The sequence below is a fragment of the Stegastes partitus genome, unplaced genomic scaffold (genome assembly GCF_000690725.1).
Source record: "Stegastes partitus isolate 25-593 unplaced genomic scaffold, Stegastes_partitus-1.0.2 Scaffold260, whole genome shotgun sequence".
Taxonomy (NCBI): domain Eukaryota; kingdom Metazoa; phylum Chordata; class Actinopteri; family Pomacentridae; genus Stegastes; species Stegastes partitus.
The window spans coordinates 285,847-298,435 of record NW_007577991.1 but is presented as its reverse complement, the minus strand read 5'-3'; the positions used below and the strand labels follow the sequence as shown (position 1 = coordinate 298,435).

General features: G+C 39.5%; 1 protein-coding gene across 1 annotated transcript in view; it reads left to right on the top strand.

The window, feature by feature from the left end:
* ano1a (anoctamin 1, calcium activated chloride channel a) overlaps positions 1-12,589 on the top strand; it is a 73,033-nt gene that overhangs the window by 45,618 nt on the left and 14,826 nt on the right. Inside the window, exons 15-20 of the mRNA XM_008282154.1 lie at positions 3,418-3,489; positions 6,863-6,937; positions 9,493-9,694; positions 11,372-11,483; positions 11,670-11,727; positions 12,137-12,237. Coding sequence (XP_008280376.1) covers positions 3,418-3,489; positions 6,863-6,937; positions 9,493-9,694; positions 11,372-11,483; positions 11,670-11,727; positions 12,137-12,237 — 620 coding nt within the window. The remainder of the gene's footprint in view (positions 1-3,417; positions 3,490-6,862; positions 6,938-9,492; positions 9,695-11,371; positions 11,484-11,669; positions 11,728-12,136; positions 12,238-12,589) is intronic.

Here is a 12,589-nt window from a genome sequence, read left to right as displayed (position 1 = left end):
TGTATGTTCATGGTGTGTGCTGTGTGCAACGGCATGACCAGAGTGTAGAGAGCTGCTGCTGACAGAAAGACATGAGACTGTGACACCTCGTTCCTAATGTGCTTCACTCTGTCTGTGTGTGTGTGTGTTTGTGTGTATGCGCTTTAGGATGAGAAGGTGAAGCTGACATGTACAGACAGAATGCCAGCGTACCTGACTACAGTGGTCATGATGTGCTTCATGGTGAGTCCCAGCAGTCTCCACACAGTTACACCACCAGCACATGTGTGGCAGTTGAACCATAGAATATTCTTACCTACTCAAATATACCTCCAGATTTGGCAACATAACACTAAGTTTAAATGCTTCTTTTTTGGTTCCTGCACTAGTAAATCTCTTGCTGATCTGTTAATGATCTTTTTTTTATTCTTTTTTTTTTGTTAGTAATCCATCTAGAAAACATTATAGCAGCGTCTTTCCTCTGGCTGGTGATCACTTTCACTGGTTAATCCCTCCACATTACCAGCAGCAGATTATATCAGCAGTGACGCTTTCTTCCAATTAACATTTGTTAATGCTTATAAAGCCTGAATGCGACTTTTGGCTGCTTTACTAGACTCTGCCAGTGTCTGCCAAAAACCAGTTATCCGAGTCAGAGCAGCGATGAGAGTGATGACTTCAGTTATCTGGCTAATTACATGACTTAATGAAACATTANAGCCTTTTTGTTTTTATTAAGAGTCTGTATTGATCTAAATGTGACATGGAAATGTTTTAGTCTCTACACACTGTTCACTCTCATCTTGTTCTTGTGTTTTCATGTGTGTGCTGTGTTTCACAGGAGGAACATAAGGTTTGGATCCAACTTGCTTTATTTCTTGCTGTTAAACTTACATTCTTTCTTTTGGACTCACTGTTTCAGATCCATTCTGCAGCTGCTGTTACCAAATACTAATCTTCTCTCCCTCAAGGTGTCTAACCATCTGCCTCAGGTCTTTTCACTTGACATCCTCCTTGTGTCTTTGCTCAGTACAATATTTAACCTGTAGCTCCTCTCTGTCTCTGTGAGGTCCATCCTCATGCTGTGGCCTCTTGTTCATGCTGCTGTTCAGCACAGTACTGTTGCGGATGTTTATGTCTGCTGATGGCAGCAGAGCTGACAGGACACATGTTGACTTGCAGACTCACATCTCCTGTGTCTTATTTTTTCCCTGACTTTGATTTTCGATGTTCCCATTTTAAACAGACACAGTGGTTCCCTTCATACACATAAGACAAACAGCACACAGAGTGAAGTAAATGTATAATGCAGATTTACAGTCAAATATAAAGTGGGATTTATAGTCATCCCCCACACTAGCTGCTTGCGTTCCTTCCTTTTCTTCCTGACACAAAGCACCAATGAGCTGCACACACTAATTAAAGACAGTTGAGCTGCATAGAGTTGACTTGATAATTACCTGTTTTAGCTCTTATTGATCGAAGTCTCCAGGTCCTTGACTAATGGCTGAGTAACAGCAGAGGCTACACAAGAAACTGCATGAACCCGCAAAAGCATGTAGCACTATGCAGTACCTATGCTACTAAAATATGAGGTCCACATTTGATCTTGTTCCAGCACAAGCTCAGCTCACATTTACCCCTGATGTGGACCACATGGACATGTGGTCCGGAAGACAATGGTATGTCAAACACATACATTTCTCCAAAACCTGCTGATATGTTTCTCCAAAGTCCAGCCTGAAACAGAACCCTCCCAAAAAACAAAGATATAGGTAGATGTTTGGAATTTTCCCTTTTTTATAAGGGTAAGTCAGTGTAATCCTTTGCATTTTAAGAACTTAAAAGCTGCACCATTCAGCATTGTTAGTAAAAAGTGAGTGTGTAATTTGAAAGGAGTTTGGGATGGAACCACAAAATGATTTAATAACTTTTCAGCTGTTTGTTCTGGCTCTACAGCTACAGATTTTCTGTTTTAGTTCAGTCTGACTGTTGTCATTGTCATTTTGCAACTAAAAAGACAGAGAAAAAGTGGTGGACCAAATCAGAGTTCAGAGGGGAGCGAACATTAGATTTGCATTCATCAGGTGCCCAAAAACTCAACTCTAAATAATAATATTCATGCTACTGATGACCCTGTTATTGATGGCATGTAAATAGTTGTTTGCTCACAAATAGGTAGTTTGTTAGTTTGGACTAGTCTGAGTCAGAGCACAAATGGCTCAAATATCTGCCCACATAAAAACAGCTTCATTTTATACACTTCAAATCATTTTTCTGCCTGCAGCTGGCTGGAGTCTATACTGGACAAGATCTTTGTTTGCGCCGTCTAGTCAGCTTTTATCTGCTTTTGGGTCTTTTTATCTGTCTGTTTTCACTGTCTGTCTGTCTGTCTGTCTGTCTGCCTGTACATTACCGTGACACATGGACCCTCAGGCAAAAAGTGACTGTCTAACCCTCAGCTTTGTTTTCTAGTGATGCAGTTTCCTCTTCACACACAGCACCTCTTAAGTCCTGTGGGCTTTCTGCAGACTGTTATGCTGTTACTGTTACATGGGTACACATCCATTTACTTCTGGCTGCATATTCCATGGACATGTGATCGTATATTCCTCACCATGAAAGGATTATTTGACAGGAGTACTAGTCATGTGGAGATTTGTTTCTTGCATGGTTAATAGCAGATTTAGGCGTGGAGACTCAGATTTACTTTGTCTACCACATAATCAGATGGATCTGATATTTGAAATCAATTATGTCTGCTACCATCACCATCTTTTATCTTAACCTCACAAAATATCATCCAAATATCCCTTGAGCTAGATTTCCCAAGTTGGAAACTCTGGTCTTATTAATCAGGTGCATCTGTTTCTGTCTAAAAGCATAGCTGTATTTTTTTTCCAGAGCAGCCTAAATGCCTTAGTAAATGACAGTGGAGTATGACAGGTTGTTGGTTTGTTCTTTCTTCACTGTAAATGGTTTGCTGGCATTCTTCCTATTGATGCCATTCTTTGTGTTAATGCAGGCTAAACACTAAAACAATCTGCACAGGACACAGCTGTTTGGCTGTTATTTTAAAGTCATTGCAAAGGTTAAAAGGTACATGTTTCATTATAAACTGTTACTTATATTATTGTTGCGCACAATAAACTGCAGCATCACAACTCCAACTGTATACTGCACAGTTAGTTTCACTCCACTTAATCCTTTCATGGTACAATGATGCATTTCTTTCTTTTCTTGCACAGAGCACGATGCTAAAACTGAAAAATAAAGTGCTCATTTTTCAAAACTTCATGCAGGCTGTTCATTTCATCGCTGTCTTCATTCTGAAACCCCTTCAGGATCTTCCTTACTGGTTAATGTCTTGAACACTTCCTGCTTGGGGACAAATGTTTGTGTCAGAAAATGTAACAAGCAAACTGATTTCTCTTCCAGGACCACAACCGAGCAGAGTACGAGTTCCGGGTTATGCAAAAGACAATGAAACAGGAGCATTCAATCCCAAAGGTAAAACTAAAGCTGTGTTATTTTCATCTATTGAATCCATACCTGCAGTCACGTGAGAGGTCTAAAGAAGCAGTAGTATGTAGAGCCATCTTACATGACAGACTTATCATTTTATGTATTCAGTGTTTTTTTGAAAACAAGTTGTATGATGAATATTTTATTCTTTTTCGACTTTACACATACATACATACACACACACACACACACACACACACACACACACACTCATTTTCTTGTGTGTTTATACATTTCTTTTGTTGTCATCATTATCCACACTTTCGCATCACCCATCACAGGTGAACTTATTTTTACAGTCCTGTATTTTAATCAGCAATCTTTCCTTGAGTGGGGGTAGCAGTAAATGCTTTACTGAGATCATTAAGTCAATTTAAGTAACCTTTATTTGAATAACACATTTAGAACAACAGTAGTTGACCTAAAGTGCTTTCCATTAGAGATAGAAGATGAATGTTACAAAGTCACATGACTGACAGAATGTATAAGTAGATATAGTCATCTGAAGGCACTTCAAATGTTAAACCTTACAATATAAATACATGTAAGTATGTATTTGACCTTACAATACAACTGAGAGAAACCCAACGCTTCCATTTGAGCAAGCACTTGCCTCGACTGCCTTGACCTGTTGGGTGAGGGAGGGACAACATGAGCATTGACAAACAACAAGGAAACTTTACCTGTCTATAGTTGGTTTAAAATGTAGCAGCAGGACTTTTTGACTCATTAGCCAGGCATCTACTATCCTTAATATTTTGTTCCATGCAACAGTGGGGGCCATTGTAGAAGCCTCACTGGCGTCATCAGATGGGCACCTTGTTTACTCAATTTCTGTTAATTGGCCCACGACATTCCAGAGGGCTCAACAGAGAAACCTGGCCTCCCCAGTGTGCCCCCCTATGCTTTTTCACCAACTGCTAGCTGATGAGCATCTAGCAGCCCAGTTCTTACCCTTACTGTCCACCAAAGCCAGTTGCTGCTTTGCTCAGCAGCCTCTGGCTCTGATATAGGCCTTTTCCTCAGATTCTTATTCCTTTTAGAAGCCTGGTTGCTGACCTGGCCACAAAGCACCTGCAGTCGACACGCAGATGTGTTTCAGTTGTTTTAGCTTTTTGAATTCATACACTCCTCCAGGTGAATACTGCCATAGCACTGTGAGCTCTTTGATGAACAAAGCTCGTTGTGAGGCTGCCACTGGACCAGCCTGAGATCTGGTTGTAATGATCTCTCGTGGGAAGGTGAGGCTCTGGTCTAGATTGACCTTTGATTTTATAGCCTCAGGCTGTATCCAATAGGCTTGATTCCTTTGTTGCAGTTGCTCTCTTTGGTTCCTTTACTGTTGGTAAAAAAAAAAAAAAGGTGATTGGAGGTTGGAGGAGACAGAACATTGTGGACCTGGCATCAAGAGTGTCGGTCATAGTGATGTCCAGCTTTACTTTGGAAGATTTGTATTTTTCAGTATAAGGCCATGTTCCCATACAGGCCGATACTGCTAAGGTGCTGAGGTAGTCTGAGCCAGTTTCTGATGTATGCAGAGACTCTTCTCTGTCTGCATGTCATTGTTGATGACAGTCCAAAATGCAGACACCAAAGGTTCATCCTCCCGAAAGTAGGGTTTTTATCTTGTAGAAAGGCCTTAAAGGTTTTTTTCCTTATATCATTTACTTTTGTCTGGGTATGGTTTCCATGCAGAACCTCAGATCTTTGAGTTTTCCTTTGACAGATAAATAATATGTCACCTTACCATTGGTTTGTTCCATTGTTTACAAACGTTCTCCTAACTTTAGCGATGCAGTCAGCTGCAGAAGAGCTGCATCCACAAGCCACATTGTCGGACAATCTAAGTAAGCAAACATGGAAGTTGTGTAATTTACATCATGACTCATATCTTAAAAATAGAAGGTTGAAGTTTTCTTCTAAACAAAGTTTAAATTCACTGTTAGATGACTAAAAGGCCTTGTGCATATCTTTGGGGTGCAACAAACGTGTTGAGTGTATTTCCACTCCACAAGACATTTTCAGAGATTTTTATAGCATTTGGAGATCTATATTAATTTTATCCATTCCTTCTCTTTTCTGCCTTTATTGACACAATACAGTGTTTCTTTGTTAGTCTGTGCATGTGGCTTTCTATAATATGCTGAAAAGAACCAAAATCAGCAGCTGCCTGGAAGATGGGAAATTAGTCAAGAGGACGTGATGCACTTTAGAAGATGTGAAACAGGGCAGGCTGATTGTCAGAGAGTAAAAGTCAAAACTAGTTAGTTTCACACTGAACTCGCCACTTTGTTCAGTCATTCCATCTCCACTTTTTTGTGATTATGGCACTTAGTCAACTGTAGTCTAAAGAGTGTCACAGTTTGTGCTCCATCTTTTGTGAATTTGTGGGAAAGAAAACCACTACAAACTCAGAGGAAATGAAGGGACTCACAAATGACAGAAGAGAAAGTATCGCTCATAAATCTATTCATTATTTTTAAAGTTATTAAATGGCTGACTCTCATTTGTTAACCGCTGCCTGTTGCAACCAATGTCAGTAGTAAATTTAACTACCAAAGGCTTTACACATTCCTTTCTCTCTTAATCTCTTCAGGCCAGTACAGGCCAGGAACCAGAGTGGTAATTTGTTTAGGCCCAAAAAATGCTCTTTCTTTAGAGGTTGTTTTTTTTTCTTCATTTGATCACTACATATGGTCATCATAACATAGCCCTTTTATCCATCACACATTAAGTTATTTTAACAGGTTGAATTGATAGGTCTATTCCAATATGATATCCTCCAACGCTCACATGTACAGACAAGCAGCAACAGCCAAGAAACAAACACTGACCATCAGTAGCTGACAGTTCTTAGGAAGCTGCAACTCTGAGTTGTGTACGATTAAAATCTAATTGTGTCTTCATTAGCACCTTGTAGAGCGAGTGCTGATGAAACACTGAAACATGTTCGTATGTCGTAGAAAGCACTGAGGGTGAAGACGTCACATTCAACATAACACGATCTCCTGACAAGGTTCCGCTTTGGCCATGGTCATGTTCTTAATCAGCCTTATGTTTTTGTCTTGTACCAAGGTCATGTCTTCCTTTTCATCAAATACACCCACACACGCAGTCGCCTGAGTGCCTGACCCAGTTCTTTACTGGGCTTGAATGTGACACAATAGCTCTAGGCGGGATTAGCTGTGCTCCACTGGAGCCACAGACTGTCTGTATGTTCATGGTGTGTGCTGTGTGCAACGGCATGACCAGAGTGTAGAGAGCTGCTGCTGACAGAAAGACATGAGACTGTGACACCTCGTTCCTAATGTGCTTCACTCTGTCTGTGTGTGTGTGTGTTTGTGTGTATGCGCTTTAGGATGAGAAGGTGAAGCTGACATGTACAGACAGAATGCCAGCGTACCTGACTACAGTGGTCATGATGTGCTTCATGGTGAGTCCCAGCAGTCTCCACACAGTTACACCACCAGCACATGTGTGGCAGTTGAACCATAGAATATTCTTACCTACTCAAATGTACCTCCAGATTTGGCAACATAACACTAAGTTTAAATGCTTCTTTTTTGGTTCCTGCACTAGTAAATCTCTTGCTGATCTGTTAATGATCTTTTTTTTATTCTTTTTTTTTTGTTAGTAATCCATCTAGAAAACATTATAGCAGCGTCTTTCCTCTGGCTGGTGATCACTTTCACTGGTTAATCCCTCCACATTACCAGCAGCAGATTATATCAGCAGTGACGCTTTCTTCCAATTAACATTTGTTAATGCTTATAAAGCCTGAATGCGACTTTTGGCTGCTTTACTAGACTCTGCCAGTGTCTGCCAAAAACCAGTTATCCGAGTCAGAGCAGCGATGAGAGTGATGACTTCAGTTATCTGGCTAATTACATGACTTAATGAAACATTAATCTTTTTTTTTTTACAGCAGGCATCTAATGTTGGCTACCTTTCATTTAGGGGAGGTCCTGTTTTGTGGATACTGGCTCCCTGTCAAGGCTCACACTACAATAAAAATACACTGTTGCACATGAAGTTGGAATAAAATATTTTTTTTTCCTTTTCTCATGAAATGATTGTGACAATGTGACTTGTTTTTGACAGTAAAATTACCACAATTAACTTTTGCAAACTGTGTTTTCAGGCTTAAACAGAATTAGTGGTTTGGAACAATAGGATTCAGGGTTTTGTTTCAGTTCTTCAACCTTGGTCAATTTAACAGGAGACACAGATTTGAGGGGCTTTCATGCATAAGAATGCCCAATATTACTCTTTTTTAAATGTCACTAGTCACTGATATTGAGTACGGCCACCCCTGACACGGATCAGTGCATTAAGACATGGTGGCATACTGTCTACAAGCTTGTTGATGGTGTCAGTGGGCAGGAAGTCCCACTCTTCAGTCAGATCCTGAAGTCAGAATTGGTTTCACCTGGTAACTGGGACTCAGTATGTCATCACTGAACCTGGTCAGAAGTGATTATTGATGTGTATAAAAAGAAATAAAAAGAGGAATGTGTCTGAAAACAAAAATTATTCCAACTTTATGGGCAACGGTGTACTAACAGATTTTTAAAAAGGGTTGTATCAAGCACATAAGGAGAAACTTCACAGATACATTTCCTTCTCAATTTAATTTCTTAGTTTAACTTTAGTGCATATCATATGGAAATTGTAGGTCCACCAGCCGTAACCGTTCTGTACTTCCGGTATTCGCTTGCTTCGTAAAAACTGACATATATAAGTCAGAAGTCTGTCAGTCTGGCAAATACATCCAAACATGTTATAGTTTGTGCCATCCACCGGACATTGTAGGCTCATGCTGATGATTGATGAGTTCATTTTTTTTTTGGCAAATTAATTTACTTGCATGTGTCAACAGGGACACATTTTTTAGGAGTTCAAAATTATTCAAATCTGATACTTGAGGGTGGTTTCAGGTTAGTTTAAGCTTTTGAGCTCCATGCCTTATTTCGAATATGTCGATAATGTGCAGTGATATGGAAAGAGAAAACAGCCAGCGTTGCTTGCTGTTTCAAAAATACCGAGATAAAAGCTTTTGTTATGCAGATTCAACACGTCTGCTACACAGTGAAGGCTACTGGAAAATCTGTGTGGGCATGATTCTGCTGACTTGTATCCATCTTTGGAACCTGGAACCTGATCCACCTGAGTACAACCAACAGATCTGAAAAAACATACTGAGCTGAACCCGTGTTGTATTTTAGTCATTCTTTTTTCATTGTAAAAGGCTTTCTCAGGAAGAGAAAATAAAACACCTGGCAACTGCCATGATATGTGAGACCTACAGACCTACAGTCCGTGTTTGGCAGCAGTACATATAGAAGCCAGCTAAACAATACAAATGCAGTATTATGCTAATGTAACAAATGTACTAGCTGACATCATAATAATCATACTAATCTTCCTACATTGAAGAAGGCATCAATAAATCTTGGAGATTTTTAGGTGTTTTACGACACGTAGGTTAAGTGCTTTTCTTTCCAGCAACACTCAACTTGGGATACGACACACACAGCACAGCCAAAGAGACGCAGACACAGAGAGCCAGAAAGAGCTTTTTTTTTTTAAAAAAATGCTTTTGAAAGTAGCCAAAATGGAATCTGATTCCAGCCAATATTTTACACTGTAAAATGGTTCTGAACTGAACTGTTGAGAGCTGTCGGACTGAATAAGAGAAAATTGCAGTGTAGCAGCACACAAAGGCATGAATGTAGTAAAACACAGGCTCAAATGATGCATGTCAGAAGAGCAGTTCTTCTTGTTTTCATTGCACACCTGCAAATATATGAGGCTTCTTTGGCATCCTGGAGTGTGGCTTTGTTATGATAACTGCTGTACAATTCTTGCCAATATCAACAAAGGGAGTTTATCAGAAGGCTTTTGCATGTCAACACCTGTAATCACTCTTTCTCACCTTGACTGACTGTTGTGCCACACTAGAGTTTTCCTCTGTCTCCTGACTTTTAGATTACTGTGACGTTCGCCATAGTGTTTGGGGTCATCCTGTACCGGATTAGCATCAAGGCAGCTCTGCACATGAGCACCTACCCTGCAGCACGGTCCAACATCCGAGCCACTGTCAAAACCACAGCAGCCATCATCAACCTCATCGTCATCATCATCTTAGATGAAATTTACGCCGCCATCGCCCGTTGGCTCACCACACTAGGTGAGGCACATTTCACTGTTAAGCTCTTAAAGACAAAATTTTACTGGGGACTCTCTACTTGCTCACTCATTCTTGCAACTTTGAACTTTTTATTGATGAAATCTCATGCAACTGGTAAACTTTAGACATTAAATATCTTTAATTTTCTTCTGAGGCAGAGAGATGTTGCCATGTTAAGGATGTCTTACAAATGAAATGAAAAACGATGTATTAGACAAAGTCTTTTTTTTTAATCTGTTTTTAAAATATGTCTGGAAGGCACCTTACAGTAAAGAATATGCTTTATTTAGTTTGCACATGAAATATATAACATGGGGTAAGCAACACTTTATGATTAAAAATGTACATTCATTTAAAATCAGGGGCTCCACTCAGATCTTTTAAATCAGGTCATCTGAGAGACCTTCATCATGAATATTTCAGATTGAATATTCATAAATGTATCAAGTCTACTAGTATTGATAAATCTTATAATCAGAAGTTGTGAACTCTGATTTCATTTGCCTCTAGTTCCCAAACAAAGAAATACACGGTAGAACTGATAATAATTATTCACTGAACATTTATGAACTACTGCTACAAACAAACGATAAGACAATAATGACGTAACAAACGGCAGACAGTGAATGAATGAATGCAGGTAAACTAAATATTAACAGTGATTGTCACTGGAAGCAGCTGGTAGAGCGGTGATCAATTTAAATTCACTTTGGAATTGATAAGCCAATTGTAGTTGCTAAATTCACCTGTTTAGCAGAAAAAAGTGATAGTTGCATATTGAAGCTGTGGGATCAGTGTGTGACGTCAGGAGGAGATATGGAGATGTGAAGATCTGCAAGAGAAGTTGGTTCTGGAACACAGAGACAACACGGCACCTTTGCATAGTTGCAATAAAAAGTGCCGCAGTTAAATACTAGGAGGCAAAGCTCATAGTTAAATAGAAGATGTTTGCACTGTTGTATTATAAAAGTTAACACAAGAACCCTGATACTTAACATAAAACAACCCAATTAAAGTAGAAAGAGAAGAACTAAAAACCTATCATAAAAGAACAAAGAGGCCAATAAAATAGTGGAAAGCACCGGGTTGCATTCCAGTGACTTTCTTTTATACAAAGAGGTTTGGAGTCAAATTAAAATCAGCATCTAACCAATCACGGATGTGTTTGTCTCAAGGGGTGGTTTTGAGCTTTACCGTCCATGAGAAGTCAGAGACCAAATATCTTTAGAATTTAATTTGAGTTCATTTCTTCAACATATCGATCCTATTGTTAAATATCAAATATGATTACAAATATAAAATTACTCTAAACAACCACACAGCTTTCAGGATAAAGAATAAGCAATGATCATTTGATCATTTATAGCATGGCCAAGAAACTCAACAAGGGAAAAAAGGATGCTTTGTTCCAACTGAAAAGTTTAATTAATGCACAATTAAATACTTTCACTCAAGCCAGTACACTCAAAGCTTTTGTCTGTCATTGTTCCAGATTGACTGGTAGCTTACTGTGGCTGATGTTAAGTAAGCCGTTGATTGAAAATGCAGTTAGATCCAGACATGGCAGACAATCAGTGTCATTTTTCAATTGGATCTCTGACAGTCTTTAAAAACAGTAAAGCTCCTGAGTGAGTTGTGTATGTGAAATAACAAAGTCTCGTGTCGTCTTTTTTTCAGAGGTGCCAAAAACAGACAAGAGCTTCGAGGAGCGCCTCATCTTCAAAACTTTCATCCTGAAGTTTGTCAATGCCTTCACACCCATTGTTTATTTGGCCTTTTTCAGGGGCAGGTAAAACAACCCCCTCTCACTGCTCGCTTTTCAAGTTTAATCATTTTTATCAAACGTATATGACTCAATAGTAAATCAAATACTCTCAGCACTGCTGCCAACTGCTGGTAGCCATTGGTACACAGGGGACATGACCATAATGCGTACTTCCTGCTTTCCTCATGTGATGGTTGTGTTTGTTTACAGGCTTGTTGGGAGACCTGGAAACTACTTATATGTTGTTGGATCATACAGAATGGAGGAGGTAACTGCACTAAACACAGTCTGACTTAAAGGCTAAGGTTGCTGTTATTCCAACTATCCCATCAAGCAACTAAAACTATATACAGTCATGACTTGACATTCCAATCCTTAACAATCCAAAAACCTTGCTATCCAACAGGTTTTTAGGAGAAACGAACAGAACATATAAAAAATAGCCTTAACATACCGTTAGCCTTGGATTCCGACTCCAACATAACATTTTATGTCACAAAAAAGGATAACGGCGTTTTATCTGACATAACAACTGTGACTGTTCTGTTCCTATTGTTTGAACTGATTTTAACATCACTTTCCCATCCCTGTTGTCAACTCTTTAAACACCCCTTTACTTCATGCTCTTGTGCCTCACTTTCACACTTTCTGACATTTGTTCGCTGTCTCTCCTCCAGTGTGCCCATGCAGGCTGTCTTATGGAGCTGTGCATCCAGTTGTGCATCACCATGTTAGGCAAGCAGCTCATCCAGAACAACCTGTTTGAGATTGGCATACCGTAAGTGCAGAGCAGAGACTGTGTGACATGTTCAAACACACATTCAACAGAGAAACACAGAACACAAGCTAAACAACAGATCAGCATAGATCACAACATATGGGTTCAGCGAGTCACAGAACACATTATGCACACCCACTCAGTTGTACTTGCATCTGAGAGGAATCATTTAAACGCCTGCTTGGTTTTCAGACGCATTTACCTGGGAACCAGACAACACTTTGCTGAACTCTGTCAGGATGCAATTTTCTCTGTCTAGTTTCCTCGTTACAGTACAATGTATCAGCTGGCCACATATAATCCAGATGGTAGAAAGGATTCAAGTATTTAAACAGAATCAAAAAACTGTTCC